Source organism: Apostichopus japonicus, chromosome 19, assembly GCF_037975245.1.
Source record: "Apostichopus japonicus isolate 1M-3 chromosome 19, ASM3797524v1, whole genome shotgun sequence".
NCBI lineage: Eukaryota > Metazoa > Echinodermata > Holothuroidea > Aspidochirotida > Stichopodidae > Apostichopus > Apostichopus japonicus.
The window spans coordinates 30,858,716-30,878,859 of NC_092579.1; the positions used below are offsets into that span (position 1 = coordinate 30,858,716).

Sequence of the window (20,144 nt, forward strand, 5' to 3'; positions counted from 1 at the left end):
TGCAGCTATGAATATTTAAATACGCCTTGACAGGAGATATATATGCCATTCATTTACCATTCAACGCGTTTGCTATTCCGCAAATATTCTGCGAAATGTGTAGCAGACGGCCTGTAGCTGAGCCTAATTGGTTGTTTTCGACGACGGCTTTTGAACTCGGTGCCTAGTACTAGTAGTAGTAGTCAGTCAGTCACTCAGCATCCAGTATCTTGATTCATGTGGTGTGCAGCTACATTATTTCCATGCCGAACTGAACAGCCAGTTTGTCGACTGGGCCGATCTAGCGTACGGACTACATCATCGGGAGTCTTGGGTACATTACAAGAAAAAGAGTTACATCGGCTACAACCTAAATTCAGTGATGCTGTTACTAGACAGGTGAGAAGGTAATACAAGTTAACTCATTCATATTCATAATTCATAGTTCCTGGCTTACCCTAGACCTTTATAGTATATTGCGAAGTTCGCCATACTGCGAAGTTCGGGCACCCTAAGAAATACACGATTTTCACCATGAAAACCTACAGGAAGAGCCAAATTTCACCAAAAAGTACGAAGCTACAGTTATTTTCTCTCCAAAATGACCCGTGTGCAAGAAATTACTTACATATTTGTCAATAAAATGACGAAGATCTATGAAGTCTGTTATAATTACTGAAAGAGCAACAGCGCCACCAATTTTTACCAGCGCCACACTGTAGGTTGCGTGGCCGAAATTCGCAATACTCTAGCAAGAAATACCAGTTCCACAATCACGAAGAATCTTCTTGGAAAACAACGTGAAAACAGTTTGCAGGAAAGAAAGTTTGGCCGTGTATCGTACTATAACAAAATTCTCCCACCATATGAAGTATATTTTCTGGTGATTTAGACCAGAAGATTTAGTTTTGGGGTGTTTTAAGTCTTAAGTGGGCGAACTTCGAAGTCACCATCCTACCCAGGGCTACATGTAGTCAACAACGCAAAAATTTAAAGTAAAGCAAATGTCGACGATCCTTCGTCGTGCATTCGGTTAGTTTGTCGAATTTTGGTAATTTAAAACCACCTCATTTTGACGCTCTCTGCCCTGAGTAAACTGAAAAGGAAAGTTGAGTTAGGTATGGCCTACCCGAGGCCTAAAGGCTCAAGTGAGTGTTGGCGAACATGGAATTCATGGATTGGTTAGTGTAGACCTAGGCTAAGCCCTAATTCCAGACAAGCAGCGCTTAGTATCATTTCATGGTAGCCTTACAATATTACTTCAAGATGTTTGCAAGTCTGTTAGCAGTTGCCAGGTCATTGTTGTTAAACAACTCATTACAAACTAGGTCTAGTAGGTGTTCAGTATGTGTGTAGTAGTTACAGCAGAATACGATCACTAATGAGTCATAGGCCTACTTGCTTAAGTGATGCAAAGCAGTAGCTTCCTTATATTTTAAAGTGACGTTTAGTAAACTGAACTAATGTTATTCCCTAATCCTTCATACGCACATACTGCACACTCCTAGTTTGCAATGGTACAGTATGTTCATAGACAATGAGGTGACAACCACTAATGGACTTGATCCGACAGCAGTAATTTTATATGCCTAATTGAAATGTTTTCATTGGGTTATAGTTACACTTTAACTCATGCCTACCTGTAGTCTATGCCTAGGCTAGACATGTTGTAAGTGGGATGCCATGTTTTAAAGTTAGACCCACAATCTATGCCTTCTATCACTATCCTCCTGCCATTGTTTCAACCACCCTACCCCCTCCACCTTCCTTGTCAAATACCTGGTGGGATCACTTTTTATTTGCAAAACTGGTTGGTTTGGGACTTTGGATGAGATAATTTCATTGGGGGAGGGGAAACCAAATATTTTGTATTGGTGGTCATCCCCACACCCCCAACCCTTGACCATGACACTACAGCAAGTGTAGGGACACCAAAAGGGTAAAAGACACTCTGATGGTCCATGCTATAATTATTTCTCCCAAATTCCATGGTCATGTGACCCTCTGGCTGTACCATATTACATGGCTGTGTGTGAGCTACACATCCCTGGAATATAAGCATGCTTACTAGATACTGTAAGTTACAGTATACAGATTACAGCTGCGCAATACAGTTCACATACTAGCCTAGAGATTACATAGAATACACAGAACTACAGGATTACACAGGTCCTACACAGAATTACATTAGAGTACAGATAAAACAAGGCTGTCATACCCTACAATGTGAACCTCTATTTGCTTTCACTCTCTACAGAGTTTATAAATTTGCCATTTATATGAACTTACAATATAATACTATAGATTTGTAACCAAATTTTAAACATTCCAAGGTAGTTAAGTTGGTGGTCATGAGTTCACTCAGGTGTGCAGTTCATTTGATATGAAAGCTAAAATGAGGTACAGTAATTCATATCAAACTCTGGAAAAAAAGTTAGCTTTAGTAAAATTTTGCTTTTTAGCTTTAGACAAAGGGCTACATGATTCATGCAAAGAACAAATACCCTTGCCTTACTGAAGAAGTCAAGGAGAGTGACTCACTTTAATGAATTGCAATCCCTAGTTTCGAGTATTATATTTGCCAGCCACACATACTGTACAGAAGCTGCATGGTATACTTTAATATCTAACAGTGCATTGAATAATTCCTTCCTCAGATTGAACGAATCATTCTTCTTCATAGTGATTATGAATGCTGGTCCAGTGCAAGTAGAAGACTACTGTACATAAGAGAATGTGGCATGATAAGAAGACACCTGACCTGTATTAATCATTGCAATGGATCACTTAGAGAACAAAGACGAGCTTTGCCAGAAATTAGGTAACACAGTTATTACACAGGTAAAAGTGCCTTCAATTGAGATAAACGAACCCGAAACTGGGACTGTATCAAATCAAAAACGAAGCATACAACGGTGGTGTCAACTTCAACGACAGTATGCACAGTCAGAAAGTATTGACCATGAAGCAGACCTTGATTCTGGTGTAGGAGCTAGCTTGTCATCAAGTTTTTCTTCTAGTTTTGCTTCTCGATCGGATTATGGTAGTTTTGATAGAAATTTGTCAGAACGGAACACTCCTTCTGATGTATCTGATGGGAGGCTAGAGGACCGAAATGAAGTATGGGGGAAACAATCACTGGATGTACCCAATCGCCAACCGCCAAGAACGCAGCTTTCTCAAGCATCTAGTGGGTTTTGGGGAGAAAGTGATGATGTTGAAGATCCTCTGAGTTTAAGCAATGCTAGTAGTGTATTCGCGGAAACTGACACACGCCCATTGTGGCAACAGGATTGTGAAAACCTAATTAAACGATTAACAACAGACAGATTGTCCAGTTTGATTGCAGGGGCCAATTCAATCTCAGATGTTTGTGAAGTTAAAAATCAAACATGTGATTGTAGTGTGCGTAGCACCGACCTACTTATATCAGACACAAGCTGCAGTGGTGAGTTAAATTATAAAATGTATTTTGCAAGATACTCATCAAATTATGGTCATTTTCTTGCTAGATCTACAGTAGACTGTTTTTTGTTACCATTATCCACAATAAAGGTATCATGCAATGGCCTTCTTTCCCTTGGAGTGGTAGGACGCCGTTTTCATTGGCCAGTACAAATCGACACTCCAGATTTATTAAGCAATGCAGAAAACTCCATAGATTAAATTTCAAAGGCTAGAGCTTGCCAGTTGGGACCTTTTGTAAGGACTGTTCTGGTCTCTTGTCCATTGTATTGTTGTAGGATTGTTTGTTCATGTCTTTATATTTTGTTATATTTTGTATACTGTTCACTGTTCACTGTTTTATACAAGCATTCATGTACCATTTGTGGGGTTTAATTAAGTTTATCATATCTTATCAAAGCAAGTCATAATAGTACTGGCAATTGTGTGCTACCACCCTCAGTCCTGAAACAATGCAATTGTAGATACAGTACCTGATATTCTCTGTAAGGTTTGTTGTACACATACATGACTATAATCTGGACAAGTCATGTATTCACATACATGAATGTGAGCTGGACGTGTCAGGTATTCACATGCATGACTAGGAGCTGGTGGAGTCATGAAGTTACATAATATGACTATAATCTGATGTGTCATGTATTCACATACATGACTATAAACAGGACATGTCATGTATTCTCATACATGACTATAAATTGGAAGTGTCATGTATTCAAATACATGTCTATAAACTGGACAAGTCATGTATTCACATGCATCAATGTGATATGGATGTGTCATGTATTCACATACATGACTATTAACTGGAAGTGTCATGTATTCTCATACATGACTATAAATTGGAAGTGTCATGTATTCAAATACATGTCTATAAACTGGACAAGTCATGTATTCACATACATGAATGTGAGCTGGACGTGTCAGGTATTCACATGCATGACTAGGAGCTGGTGGAGTCATGAAGTTACATAATATGACTATAATCTGATGTGTCATGTATTCACATACATGACTATAAACAGGACATGTCATGTATTCTCATACATGACTATAAATTGGAAGTGTCATGTATTCAAATACATGTCTATAAACTGGACAAGTCATGTATTCACATGCATCAATGTGATATGGATGTGTCATGTATTCACATACATGACTATTAACTGGAAGTGTCATGTATTCTCATACATGACTATAAATTGGAAGTGTCATGTATTCAAATACATGTCTATAAACTGGACAAGTCATGTATTCACATGCATCAATGTGATCTGGATGTGTCATGTATTCACATACATGACTATAAACTGGACGCATCATGTATTCACATACATGACTATTTAACTGGACTTCATGTATTCTCATTGAAAGTAAATACCTAAAAGTAGGTAAACTACATCTTGAAAGCTAAAATTCCTTGATTTGGAAATATCTATTTATATTTACAGTTGTCCATGTCTTGTCAAATTTTCTTTCAATTTTACAGGTTCTTTGGAAACTCCACCTGATGGTATGTCAGGACCTATGGAAACAGATTGTGGGTGTGATTCATTAGGTACGGACTTTTGTTTTTTACTTGCTTTAGACAGACAAGGTACCAGTACCAAAAAGTTGTCATGTAAGTGTGTGTGGGTGTGAGATATCTCACTCCTCAGCTCTTAAACATGATATCTCAAGAAAGAAAATGAAAATATATTTACACAAGTTTGACAAAATTGGCATGTGAAGTTCTTAAAACCATATTTCTTGTTCATGGACAGCAGTTCTTTATTCACTGTCAGAGGTAAACCATCAGCACAAATGAATACACTATTGAAAGATGGTAATTGTTTTTCTGACCAGAAACAGGACTGGAAAATATTCTGGCATTTTTAATTTTTGGTTACTTGCCACTCTCAGCTAAAGTTCAGATTTATTTTTGACAATACACTGTTAAAAGAGCCACAAGTAAGACATAATTGTAACAGGATTCTGAGAACTCTGCAAATAAACGACATTGAATATTGTACTAAATGTATGCAACAGTGTTTTAAACATTTCATTTTGAAACTGGCTATAAGCATGCTTAGTTCAGCTTTCCTAATATGGCAAGTAACCATAGGGAGAGTGTAGTCACCCTGATCATGTTTGGTATCACTTTTAGGCTTTCATTTTGAAACTGGCTTAGTATAATTAAGAACTGGTATGTGTGTAGAATAAAGAATTGGTATACAAGATAAATGGTATGTATACAGAATAAAGTATATAATGCATCCAGAATAAAGTACTGGTATGCATACAGAATAAAGTATTGGTATGTATACAGACTAAAGTACTGGTATGTATACAGATTCTAATAAAGTATTGGTATGTATACAGGGAAAGCATTGGTATGTATACAAAAAAAAGTACTGGTATGCATACAGAACAAAGTATTGGTATGTATACAGAATAAAGTATTGATATGTATACAGAATGTATACAGAATAAAGTACTAGTATGTATACAGAATAAAGTATTGACATGTATACAGAATAAAGTATTGGTATGTATGCAGTAAGATGTATTGGTATGTATACAGAATAAAGTATTTGTATGTATATAGAATAAAGTACTGGTATGTATACAGAATAAAGTATTGGTATGTATACATAATGTATACAGAATAAAGTACTATTATGTATACAGAATGTATACAGAATAAAGTATTGGTATGTATACAGAATCTAAAACACTTGTAACTTTGTTGGATATGAAAAGTTTACGAAAGTCACAACTCATGTGTTATTTAAATGTGTTGGGGTTTGCATTAAAACACACACACACATCCAAGTACCAATTTAAGGTTAAAACTATTGATTGTTTAACAAGGAAACAGTTAAACAATGAATGTCTTAATATCATGACTTTTCTATTTTGCTTTGACAGATCCAGTAACAGGTGACAGTAACAGGGGCATGGGTCTTGTGGTAGCTAATCTGTGTAAACCCAGGAAGGCAAGAAAGCCAAAGGACATCACTACGTCACAGATACGATGTAAATCATGGGATTGTTTAGAAGTATGTATGTAATTAAATTCTGTAACATTGCATTGTTAACGTAATTTATGTTTCTATTCCCAATATCGTTAGGGGTAAGTTCATGTTGTAGCCAATACAAGCAAAGTATTCATCTTGTCTGTTGAATATTCATTTGCAATCTATAATTTCAATTTTAACTCATATTCCATTAGAAGCAGCATCTCACTTAATTTTGAATTGAGTGGAGTGAATACTTAAGTAATTTATTTGTTCATAGCCTGGGGCAAAAGGAATCGTTGCCATGGTATTAACATACGTGTGTTGCTTGGTGTGTTAGTGTATGTGATGCCTTTGACTTATAAACAGATAACTCAAAATATACACGATTGAAATATACATTGGCCTTCTTGGTATGTATAGCCCCCCTGGTAATTTGGTAAATGCAATGAAATTGGTGGAAGTCCACTTTAGGTCCTTTTGAGGTCCAAAGCGGTCAAACAGGATAATGCAAGAGGTTCATTTTGGTTTAAGTTTAGGTAGATTCCCATGGTAAGTATGGATATGGTTTATATGTAGTAGGTAGACTGCCTGTGGTTAGTATGGGTATGGTTTATATGTAGTAGGAAGGTTCCCTGTGGTTAGTATGGGTATGGTTCATTTGTAGTACATAGATTCCCCATGGTTAATATGGGTATGGTTCATATGCAATAGGTAGATTGCCCATGGTTAGTATGGGTATGGTTCATTTGTAGTTGGTAGATTCCCATGGTTAGTTTGGGTATGGTTCATATATGTAGTAGGTAGATTCCCATGGTTAGTATGGATATGGTTCATATGTAGTAGGTAGATTCCCCATGGTTAGTATGGGTATGGTTTATATGTAGTAGGTAGATTCCCCATGGTTAGTATGGGTATGGTTCATTTGTAGTTGGTAGATTCCCATGGTTAGTTTGGGTATGGTTCATATATGTAGTAGGTAGATTCCCATGGTTAGTATGGATATGGTTCATATGCAGTAGGTAGATTGCCCATGGTTAGTATGGGTATGGTTCATATGTAGTAGGTAGATTGTCTGTGGTTAGTATGGGTATGGTTTATTTGTAGTAGGTAGATTCCCATGGTTAGTATGGGTATGGTTTATATGTAGTAGGTAGATTGCCCATGGTTAGTATGGGTATGGTTTATTTGTAGTAGGTAGATTCCCATGGTTAGTATGGGTATGGTCTATTTGTAGTAGGTAGATTCCCATGGTTAGTACAAATACCTGATGGACAGTCTTTGGACTTTGACAAATGAGTGGTTCATGTCATGGCTTCTTACAGTACTGCATTGTTGTGTTGATCGGAGTACACTATGATAATGGCCGTCTGGATTCAATGGCAGGTTTTCTATCAACGATGATTGGAAGCTGAACACATATCTGCAAGATACTCTTGAGAATGATGAAGGCATAATGCATGGAAGTTGTAATTAGTTTGAACTTAATACTGTAGATCATTTATTGGAGGCCACCTGCTTTCTCTCTCTCTTTTCATTTTAAATGTTTTACAAAAGATGGGACAGAGCCATTAAGGAATGAGTTGGGTGAGATGTCAGGTGCAATAATGGACGGAGATGAAAAACCCGTTCTGTACTGAAATCAAGCAGCTGTTACTAGTGCAGTTTAAGCTCTGGTAACACAAACTGGTGGCTTTCCGTTTAGTTGATACCATGAAATAGATCCCAAACCAGAGTTGATTGGCTTGAACATTGATACAGCTATGAACTTGATAGCGATTTCTGCTTTGCTCACAGGCACAGTACTTTCTTGTACTGATGGATCGGTGTTTTCATCTTGGCACACTTCCCCATTGCACTCGTTGCGATGGAACACTGCACAACGTACTAGACCATAACAGGACATGTCAAGAATCCCACTGCAGCATGCCATTCTGCCGAGCCATTACACAACGGTATGTACATGTCAGGAATACTCTCCCTAGTGAGCACTGCAAACCCTCATTTCTGATGCAAAAGAACAAGTGAAGTATATATATATTCAACACATGTACGACCATTTCAAATTTAAATCAAGCAAATTCTTGATTAAAGAAGTTGGTTGTGAAAACAAGATGCAGCCAAACTGCAGTTGAATATTAACCTAAGAGGATCACCATTTTCGAAATCACACAAAAGGTATTGATTGTGATGGTAGCGGTGGGGTTTGTGGGGATTCAGTTATAATAGTGGAAGGTATATAAAGGGAATCTTCCATGAGTTATATGCCATTAATGTGCTGTACATTGTTCATTCAATGTATGAAGTGTTCTCGTTCAAGTTGTGAGTTCATGGAGGGGCAGTGCAGTCCTGCTTTGATTGATATGCTTTACGTAGTATGCCTAGGCAACCACTGAGCCTATTGTGTATATTGTGCTCATATGCATGAGATATACAGCCTCAATGCAATCACCCTTCCAGTCTTTCTGCTTTACAATTGCTTTGTCACCTTTCAGGCATGGATATTGTACGCCCTATAGTGTTTCATCAAACAAGAGTGTGAAATCTTGTGTGCCATTTCCTGTGTAACACTATCCATTGACTGACACCAATCTGTGTATAGCAACTTTTGTTTAGGTTGTAAAACTATGGCTTTACTGTTATGTGGCTGTTATGCTTCATAAAACAACAGCTATCCATGCTGATGTACATTGTCCCAGTTTATAATTTGTAGTCATTTAGTAATCTAATATCTATAAGTACAGTGCTCAGGGGATTTCCATCTGTTCATTGTAAGTAGACTAGTGGGCCTGCTAGGCTAGTACTGTACTCAACTGATGTTTTACAGGTTGCCTGGGCATAGCCAAGCCCTCATGACATCGATGTTCCACAAATGTTTTTAATTGTCCTAGAAATGAATATATGAGTACCATTTGTTTATGAATACACAATAGTCACATTGCAATACCCACTTTGCAAGCTCAACCCCTTCCCGGATCTGAGTGACAATATAAAATAAGATTTCAAAATGATGTTTTCTCTGAAAGTGTTCAAATGAAAGGAAAATGCTTTGTGAAGTTTGTGAACAACCAACTCACATGAAATATTCCTGTATATATTGCATGTATACAAATAGCGAACCATATTATGCAGTTTAATACTGTACCCGGCATTGAGATTGGTTGTTGACAGAAATCAACTTTCAACTTTAACTTGCCAAGGTACTGCTTTATCATCTAAATCAGGGTTGTCCAACCTACGGCCCGCGGGCCACAGTCCGGCCCGCCGCAGGGTTGTGTCCGGCCCGCCACAGGGTTGCGTCCGGCCCGCCTCAGGGTTGCGTCCGGCCCGCCTCAGGGTTGCTCTACGTTGCGAAATTTTAGTGAGCAGATTTATTGATAACAATTTGAAGCTATATAGTCAATCATTCGAACCTTCTGGGTCCAAAAAACTGCATACAGGTCAGTTTGTGTGACACCCTCTCAACGGAGGGGGGGGGGGAGTGGGCTGGAAAATAAATCAGTGCGCTTCGCGCGCAGTGCTCACATTTTGTTGCCTTGGGCTTCGGGCAAAAAATTGAAAAATCGAGCGTAGGGTTCATGCGGCCTCCTCCTTGATCATAATCATTCCATGTGGCCCTCCTCTGCAAAAGGTTGGACAACCCTGATCTAAATACTACTCTGTGTAAAATTGTGCAAAGGTAGTCTTATTACTATTATTGTGTAGGCTAGTATATGATGAACTGGGGTGGACTAGCCCACGATTCACACTTGCCAAGTAAAGTTGGCGAGTGTATTTGGCAAGGCCTATAATTTAGCCTATTATGATTATGTTGTTTATTCAATAGTTACATAATTTTGCCTATTAACTGCTAGCAATGTATATTATGTTGTACATTCAATAGTGACATAATTTTGCCTATTAACTGTTAGCACTACATGCTTTATATATTTTACTGTCAATAGTTACATAATTTAGCCTAGTAACTGCTTGCAATGTATGTTATGTTGTACATTCAATAGTTACATTATTTTGCCTATTAACAGCAATGTATGTTATGTTGTACATTCAATAGTTATGTAATGTATGCTTATGTTTTCCTTTAAGATAGAGATTAAGCCTATAAAGTGCTAGCAATGTATACTTATGTTGTGGTTCAATAGTTTTATAATGTATGCTTATGTTTTCCTTTAAGATAGAGATTAAGCCTATTAACTGCTAGCAATACACTTTCAGTACAGTGGTTTGTGATTTAGCCAGTAGCTGCCAGTAATGTATGCTTAGCCTATTTGCTCTGTCATGTCTTCTTCTTTTTCTGTTACTTCAGGCGGACAATGCTTGGCCGACACCTAGGTATAGAGGAAGTGAAAGGAGAGGTTTCCATTGCTGGTAAACTCTCTGTTATGGAACAGATGTCAGCTACTATTCATTCCTTTCCTGGTGCTCAGGTAAGGCTCAAAAAGTCATTCTCAATAGATGTTGTCAGGAGGAGGGTGTGTGTGTGTGGGTGGGGGGGGAGGGGCAAAGCAGGGTGGTGTAGAGGTGGTTGATGATTATGATGAACCTTAACTTAGTAAACTTGACTCATTTCAGATGATTATACAGAAAGCAACGGTTTGGCTATAGAGATGGTATGGATATAGTCCTCACCATGCTATGACTTTGAAGTAAATATATATTATTTTCTCATTTCGTACATTAAACGAGAAAAACATGTAGTAACATTGCACTGGGCTCAAACCATCCTGTAATGATGTTCTTCCCTTAGAGAAAAGGTTCTGCAAGGTCCATTCATATGACTTGTGACTACTTACAGACTCACAAAAATTGATCATAAAAGAGTTCACATTAATTATGATGATCCTACTCTTCGTTCAATATGCAGGGTAAAATTTAGTGTTCAAAACTTGCATCTATAGCAGTTTTGAAAGCTGCATATTGTTTTTTATAAAATAATATGGTTTAATGTTTAAATAAAAAACTGCTATAGATCTATGTAAAAGTTTTTTCCCAATTTTGTGATGAGGTACTAGATAAATTATTCCCTGTTATGTCAGTCCTTCATTCATGTGTGGAAATGTAACAAAATATTTGAATCATATTTACTGAAAAGCTAGCAGAATCTTCAGAAGGGTTAAAATATATCAAGGAGAATCCATATATCTTGTAGTAGTGAAGTACTTCTGCAGCTACAGTCCACACAAAACCATTAATGTTATTTGAACTTGTAAAATCAATTGCTTCTGTACAGTCTCAGCTGTTTCACTATGATATAAAATAAACTTGAACATAATATTTGCTTTTGAAGTTGTCAAAGAGTGGTATTGATTTTTTTCTTGAAAAAGAAACACCTCCCTATTGTATGGATATTGACATTGTGGTTGCTATGGAGAAGTTGTTTATGATTGTAATTTGGTGCCATCTGCATTAAATAGTGTTGTTCTGATTGTCAAACTCTGTTTGACCTTGATCCATTAAAAACATTTTCTACTGGAGGCAGCCTCATGCTGTGCCCATTTCCCCAGAGATATGCAAATTGAGGCTTGTTAAATGGTTTGGGTGGGACCATCATATGTTGCATTTACATCTTGTAGGCCCCACCCCAGAGATATGCATATAGAGGCAATTAAATAGTTTGAGTGTGACATCTTGTAGGGCCCACCCCCCAGAGATATATAGAGGCATTTTAAATAGTTTAAGTAGGACCAATTTTTTTAACCGGATACCCAACTGGTAACGGCTCTCGGGTAACCGGTTCCTGATTTTAGACCTGTGTAAACACTATAAGATGAACCATTTCATCTAAACAGTACCAAATATTACCTATTTATATGAACCTTAGATACCATTTCATCTAAACAATATTGATGTTCCATATTTAGATGAACTAACATACCATTTCATCTGAACAGTACCAAATATTATCTACTTAAATGAACTTACATACCACTTCATCTATACAATACCAAATATGACCTATTTAGATGAATTTACATATCATTTCATATACACAGTATCAAATTTCATCTATCTATTTATATGAACTAACATACCATTTCATCTGAACAGTACCAAATATTATCTACTTAAATGAACTTACATACCACTTCATCTATACAATACCAAATATGACCTATTTAGATGAATTAACATATCATTTCATATACACAGTATCAAATTTCATCTATCTATTTATATGAACTAACATACAATTTCATCTAAACAATACCAAATGTGACCAATTTAGATGAACTTACATACCATTTCATCTAAGCAATACCAAATATTACATATTTAGATGAAGTTACATATCATTTCATATACACAGTATCAAATTTCATCTATCTATTTAGATGAACTAACATACCATTTCATCTAAACAATACCAAATGTGACCAATTTAGGTGAACTTACATATCATTTCATCCAAGCAATACCAAATGTGACATATTTAGATGATTTATATGAACTAACATACCATTTCATCTAAACAATACCAAATGTGACCAATTTAGGTGAACTTACACACCATTTCATCTAAGCAATACCAAATATTACATATTTAGATGAATTTACATATCATTTCATATACACAGTATCAAATTTCATCTATCTATTTATATGAACTAACATACCATTTCATCTAAACAATACCAAATGTGACCAATTTAGATGAACTTACATATCATTTTATCTAAGCAATACCAAATGTGACATATTTAGATGATTTATATGAACTAACATACCATTTCATCTAAACAATACCAAATGTGACCAATTTAGGTGAACTTACACACCATTTCATCTAAGCAATACCAAATATTACATATTTAGATGAATTTACATATCATTTCATATACACAGTATCAAATTTCATCTATCTATTTATATGAACTAACATACCGTTTCATCTAAACAATACCAAATGTGACCAATTTAGATGAACTTACATATCATTTTATCTAAGCAATACCAAATGTGACATATTTAGATGATTTATATGAACTAACATACCATTTCATCTAAACAATACCAAATGTGACCAATTTAGGTGAACTTACACACCATTTCATCTAAGCAATACCAAATATTACATATTTAGATGAATTTACATATCATTTCATATACACAGTATCAAATTTCATCTATCTATTTATATGAACTAACATACCATTTCATCTAAACAATACCAAATGTGACCAATTTAGATGAACTTACATATCATTTTATCTAAGCAATACCAAATGTGACATATTTAGATGATTTATATGAACTAACATACCATTTCATCTAAACAATACCAAATGTGACCAATTTAGGTGAACTTACACACCATTTCATCTAAGCAATACCAAATATTACATATTTAGATGAATTTACATATCATTTCATATACACAGTATCAAATTTCATCTATCTATTTAGATGAACTTATGTGTACCTTGTGTTGCCAGATATTTCCTTCCAATATTGTTAACCTTGAGCCATATCTTCAGTTATCTTAACGCTGTGTTTAAGCTATTTTTATCATTTGGAATTTCCGCCTTGTCTGGTAAGTGATAATGTACACGTGTAGTTAGTGTAGTACTGTATGTACACAGTGTGATTATATGCATAGATTAGATGATCATACCGTAGTGTGTTAGTATAGTATGTAAAGATATAATCAAAGTGACCTGGGATGTGCTCAGGAACATTTGAGTGCCCGGCAGAGTTGTGTCATGGGGCGGGGTCTAAGGGGTGGGGGTGTCCCCCCCAAATTTTTGCTAATGTCTGTGCCAAGTATTCACCCATATTTTGATAACGGTAAAATTTGGTAAATTAATCATCAAAAACAGTGCCAGGCGAAAATGTTTAAAATACTGTTTATGCTGCACAGCATTCAGATATAATCACACTACATTGCATGTCTTGTTTTAATTGCACTACATAGCATGGCATGTTTTAATTACTACATAACTGGCATGTTTAATCACACTACATAGGATGGCAGGTTTCAATTAAACTAAATAGCATGGCAGTCTTTAATCACACGTCACATCATGGCTTGTTTTAATCAAACTACATAGGATGGTAGGTTTTATATCAAACTACATAGGATGGTAGGTTTCAATCACACATCATAGCATGGCGTGTTTGATCAAACTACATAGGATGGCAGGTATTAAAGCAAACTACATAGGATGGTAGGTTTAATCGCACCACAGAGCATGGCAATGATGGCATGTTTTATTAACTACATAGGATGGCAGGCTTAAGTCAGACTACATAGGATGGCAGGTTTAAATCACTCTACAAAGCATGGCAGGCTTAATCATACTACAAAGCATCAAAGGATTTAATCAAAGTTCAAAGAGTGACAGGTTTGAATCAAGCCATGTAGCTTGGCAGGTTTGGACCAAGCTATGTAGCTTGGCAGGTTTTAATCAAGCTATATAGCTTGGCAGGTTTTAATCAAGCTATGTAGCTTGGCAGGTTTTAATCAAGCTATGTAGCATAGAAGTTTTTACCCAAACTATACAGCATGGCAGGTTTTAATCAAACTATGTAGCATGGCAGGTTTGAATCAAACTATGTAGCTTGGCAGGTTTTAAATCAAGCTACACAGAATGTCAAGGGGTTATGTCATAGAATTTAAGATTAGTGCTAGCTAATATGTCAGCAGTGTTGCTTGGACCAGACCTTGTATATAATTCTAGCACCAGTTGTAACGGCCATCTTAAAGGTTATGTTTACTTCTTTAAAATGGCAATCTCAAGTACCATCCAAGGTTCATTCAGTAGCTGCTGTAAATATTGCGATGGTCTCTATGACAACAAAGCTCAAAGTACATATTATGCCTAGTAATATGCCTTAAATCTGTAGTAGTTCCATGGTAGGAACACAGTAGAAATCCAAGTTACATTTCATATTCAGATTTGATATAATAAATGAATTTCATTCATTTTTAACTGAAGATTGTTACATTGAACAAGAGATACCACATAGCTGCTGCAGTGCTAGACCCTTTCTATTCAACCTGTTGAAACACATTAATCCCTGTGAAGGAGAAATTGTTAGATCATGCAGTGTACTTAATGAGTACGTTAGTCCACACATTGTAGCACACACACTCACACACACATTGATCATCAGGTAGGCATCATTGTTCATGCAACCAGCAATTTTAATACTGTAACAGGGAATTCCAGCCAGGACTTGATTAGAACATTTCAGTGGAACTGTGTATTACAAATGGGTCCTTCACATCCAAAGTTCATACAGGTTACCTGGAAACAGAACTTTCTGAAAATGGTGATTGTTCACAGGAAGTCCTAAAGGCATTACTATTAAAGATGAATGAGGAATAGTTCAAAGAATGTGCTGCTATTGTTGTCACAGAAAACCCCTGAGACAATTTTGGGTCCGCTGAATTTTCGGAATACTAGGGTGTTTACGCCCGTACGATGCAAGATGCAACAATTAAACAAAAGACCAATATTAGTTATTACAATGACGAATTTAATGACCAATAATAATTATGTCGGACTTATACAAAATATTACAACATCATTACTTACATTACTTATTGATAAAATACTTGGGTTTATGTTCAGTTAATAAGGTCATTCAATAATCATAACAACGTGATGTTAACTTTTATTACAATGTAAATGCCCGCTCGGACAAGTTGCTATAGCGTAATTTTAAAGATCCTAAAATCTGCTTAAACCTCCAGAGACCCTGAAAGACAAACCAGTCGGCTTATCAGACCAATCGCATAATTATACTGAGAGTTTTACAAGCCATCAACTTTTAATAGTCAACCTACAGGAGATTTAAATTTCCATACAACTTGTGACAATTGTCAAGATAAGAAGTCTGACTTAATTTAAATAACTATGTGTTTGTGTCTTTGAAAAAAAAAAAAATCAAACAAAGGTCAAATTATTGGATCATACACTAACTATAACAGGATCTCATGCAACTCCTCCAAGACAAAGAAGGTTCATTACAGTGAATGGGTGCCCAGACCTATACTGGATGTGTGTCAGGCCAATAGTACCTCCTCATGGCAGGTCTCCTTCTCCTACCCATCATCACCCCCTTCTACCCATCATCACCCCCATACCAGCCATGACCCTGCCGATATAAGACATACATGAGTTTTTAGCTTCTAACTGGTTGTTTTGGACCTTATTTGAGCATTCATACAGAGATCATATTCCTTGCAGGTTTGTGTTGTGTAAATAATACTTCATATATATATATATATATATATATATATATATATGTGCCTTCTAACAGGGTCATTAAATTACATTTTGCATTATATATTAGACCAACTTTGGTGCACAAAAGAGTGATCATTGTATTTCATGATATTCTGTTACAGTTTGCAGAATTTTCAACTTACTTCACTCCTCGCTTATTTGTCTCCCCAAAACCTTAGCATCTTGTTCTACCGTGCCTAGAATGAACTGGTAACCTTTTTACACTGCGCCCTCTAAGACCGGCTCCTCCGGACAATGCCTTTCCTTTTCATTCTACCATCCAAAGTTTTTCATCTGGTTTTTCCTGATCATTCAAGTAACTTGTGATAGTTTTTATAACCTGTAGATACATTTCAGTACATGAACAGTATCCTGTAGGACTGTAAATGTGTTTCCTTCCTTCTTTCTTACTAAACCAACACGTATTGGAATGTTAACAAAGGACTTGACCTGAGACCTTTGCATTGGTGTGTTTGTGTTATATTTGATGAACTGATGTGAAGGAAGTTATTCTTTTGATGTGACAGTTGGAAAATCCCTTTTGATACATATATTCGATTTTGTAGAAGTTCAGATAATAATCTTCTTTGTTTTCACGTAAAGATTATTTGGGTGGTTTCGTTTTGTTCCTTGTCTTGCTATTTTGATTTAAAATACACAAAAGTTATTGTTGAGGTTGTGAAGTATGCTTGAGTTATACTACAGTATGCTACAGTAGTATGCTACAGTAGTATCTTGATATCTGTATATATATATATATATATATATATATAAGGAATATATAAAGAGTATATAAAAGAGTAAAACTTACATGAATTTCCTACCATGTTCATAGAACCTTGTTCTACAGGCAGATCAGAATGGTGTTGTTTTTATTAAGGTCACTGTTTATGTGAGGCCAGTAGAGGTTCAAGTCTGAAAACTTTGTAGACAACTCCCAAAAGTAAAGCTTGGATGAAAATCATACTTTGCATTTAAATATAGCTTAATGAGTGCAAAGAACCCTATTGTTTCATGGCAATGTCATTTGAGGCCAGTGGAACCCAAAGTCAGACAATGTTGTAGACATGTTAGTTTCAATCTTAAACTGCTTATATGAGCATCATACAGTTCATGTTCAGATCACAGAGTAAACGAGAAGGTCAAACATAATTTCAGCTCAACAATAACAAAAGTCTAAATTGTAATGCCAAAGTTAAGCTTTGTACTAGTTCTGTTGGAACTTTTTGTTGTAGAAAGTTTTATTTTGTCTTGCCTTTGATAGTATTGTTTCAACACAAAAAAAGCAACTACAGTGTGAAATGAGATCAAGTTTACAGTAGTTAAGGTATGTATTCAATATGTACATTTAAAGAAGTTTAGATGAAGAAAGGTATACAGCTTTTGACTGCAAATGTGTTAACATTTTCATTTGTTTAAATATTTTTCAGATTCCTGATAGTGATATTGCAAAGGACGCATGCGAATTCCATCCTTTCCACTTCTTGGGTGACTTTGGCAAGTTCAATGTGCTGCTTGCTCGTTTGAAAAGGAATGACAATCAGCATTCCACTGTAGTTATCAAACAGGTATATCTTCTTGATGCAATGTCATGCATCCTGTATAGGTTAATATCGATATTAATATGAGTTGAAGCAATATTGCAGTATTTTGCCATGGACCAAGCACATTTAAAACAGTAATATTATTATGAATAAATTATCAATTATAAATTATTAATTATTATAAATCATAAATATTATAAATTAATTAGAACACAGACACATACCGGTACTATTAATTCTCCTCACCAGAACACAGACACATGCCGGTACCATTAATTCTCCTCACCAGAACACAGACACATACCGGTACTATTAATTCTCCATACCAGAACACAGACACATTCTGGTACTATTAATTCTCCTCACCAGAACACAGACACATTCTGGTACTATTAATTCTCCATACCAGAACACAGACACATTCTGGTACTATTGATTCTCCATACCATAACACAGACACATGCCGGTACTATTAAATCTCCATACCAGAACACAGACACATGCCGGTACTATTAATTCTCCATACCAGAACACAGACACATTCTGGTACTATTAATTCTCCATACCAGAACACAGACACATGCTGGTACTATTGATTCTCCATACCATAACACAGACACATGCCGGTACTATTAATTCTCCATACCAGAACACAGACACATGCCGGTACTATTAATTCTCCTTACCAGAACACAGACACATTCTGGTACTATTAATTCTCCATACCAGAACACAGACACATGCCGGTACTATTAATTCTCCTTACCAGAACACAGACACATGCTGGTTTCTATTAATTCTCCTTACCAGAACACAGACACATGCTGGTACTATTAATTCTCCATACCAGAACACATGCCGGACATGCCACAGACATATGTTGGTTTAATTAATTCCCTTTTAATCACATGGTTATAGTATGGTACTGTTTCACAGAATTTCTATCAATGCCAGACATTTGCACTTCTGACAAAATCGATCATGATTAAAGCTGTGAGAAACAAGAGGAGCTACTTTTAAGTTTTTGTCCTATTCTATACAAAATTGTGCAAATGATTGATGTTAATAGGGAAAGTCTTGTCATGAAGCTCTGAACACAATTGGAGCAGCTTAAGTCTAATTAGTGTTTCTGTTGCTATGTACTTGAAATGGCAGATATTAACTAGATTGTATATTTCTTGTTTTTTCTTCTTCTGCTTTACTTTAGCTTACAAAAAGAGAAACCTTATTGCCAGCTCTGCAGATAATTCAGGGTCTTGACTGTGACAACTGGGTGAACGTGATTGACCTGGTTGATACGGAGGCCCATCTTTTTGTCATTTCAGACTTTGTGAAAGGTGAGAGAAATTTAGTTTGTTTTTGCATTGCACTATTGATGATGGTGGTATGTGATTGCACTATTGATGATGGTGGTATGTGGTATGTCATTGCACTATTGATGATGGTGGTATGTCATTGCACTATTGATGATGGTGGTATGTGGTATGTCATTGCACTATTGATGGTGGTGGTATGTGGTATGTCATTGCACTATTGATGATGGTGGTTTGTGGTATGTGGATGCTCTGTATTGTTTGTAGTGGAGGTCAGTGGTCATTTGATGTAAACACATCAGACAGTCAGTCAGTCAGTCAGTTAGTCAGTCCAGTGTGATAGCTTACTGTAGATAGATCTCATATCTATGTTTAATAGGTTAACCCTGTACTGATAATCTGTTTGGAGTATATGCATGTTTCCCATTCTTTTTACTAGAAGTTAAAGGTCATTTGAGGTCAGAAAACCATGCAATCTGGTTGTCACATGCATTGAATCTTTGGAGATTATCATCTGCTGTATATGGATGCCCCATACTGAATAGATGAACGCTATATTTGCATAAGAAGATAAAGGTCGTTTGTGGTCATCAGAGGTCAAAGTCAGAAATG

At 36.2% G+C, this 20,144-nt stretch overlaps 1 protein-coding gene and 1 long non-coding RNA gene across 3 annotated transcripts in view; both read left to right on the forward strand.

Moving 5' to 3' along the window:
• LOC139959815 (uncharacterized) overlaps window positions 1–20,144 on the forward strand; it is a 25,569-nt gene continuing 5,425 nt past the window's right edge. Inside the window, exons 1-8 of one of the 2 annotated variants that reach the window (XM_071957690.1) lie at window positions 1–386; window positions 2,637–3,427; window positions 4,934–5,002; window positions 6,355–6,485; window positions 8,241–8,398; window positions 10,750–10,870; window positions 18,106–18,243; window positions 19,427–19,556. In XM_071957690.1, the coding sequence (XP_071813791.1) occupies window positions 2,758–3,427; window positions 4,934–5,002; window positions 6,355–6,485; window positions 8,241–8,398; window positions 10,750–10,870; window positions 18,106–18,243; window positions 19,427–19,556 (1,417 nt within the window). In that variant the 5' untranslated portion in view covers window positions 1–386; window positions 2,637–2,757. The remainder of the gene's footprint in view (window positions 387–2,636; window positions 3,428–4,933; window positions 5,003–6,354; window positions 6,486–8,240; window positions 8,399–10,749; window positions 10,871–18,105; window positions 18,244–19,426; window positions 19,557–20,144) is intronic. The other variant, XM_071957691.1, reaches the window with a different exon arrangement.
• On the forward strand, window positions 10,907–17,440 carry LOC139959819 (uncharacterized). The gene is made up of 2 exons (XR_011790229.1): window positions 10,907–12,826; window positions 12,938–17,440. It is a non-coding gene; the product is annotated as an uncharacterized lncRNA (long non-coding RNA).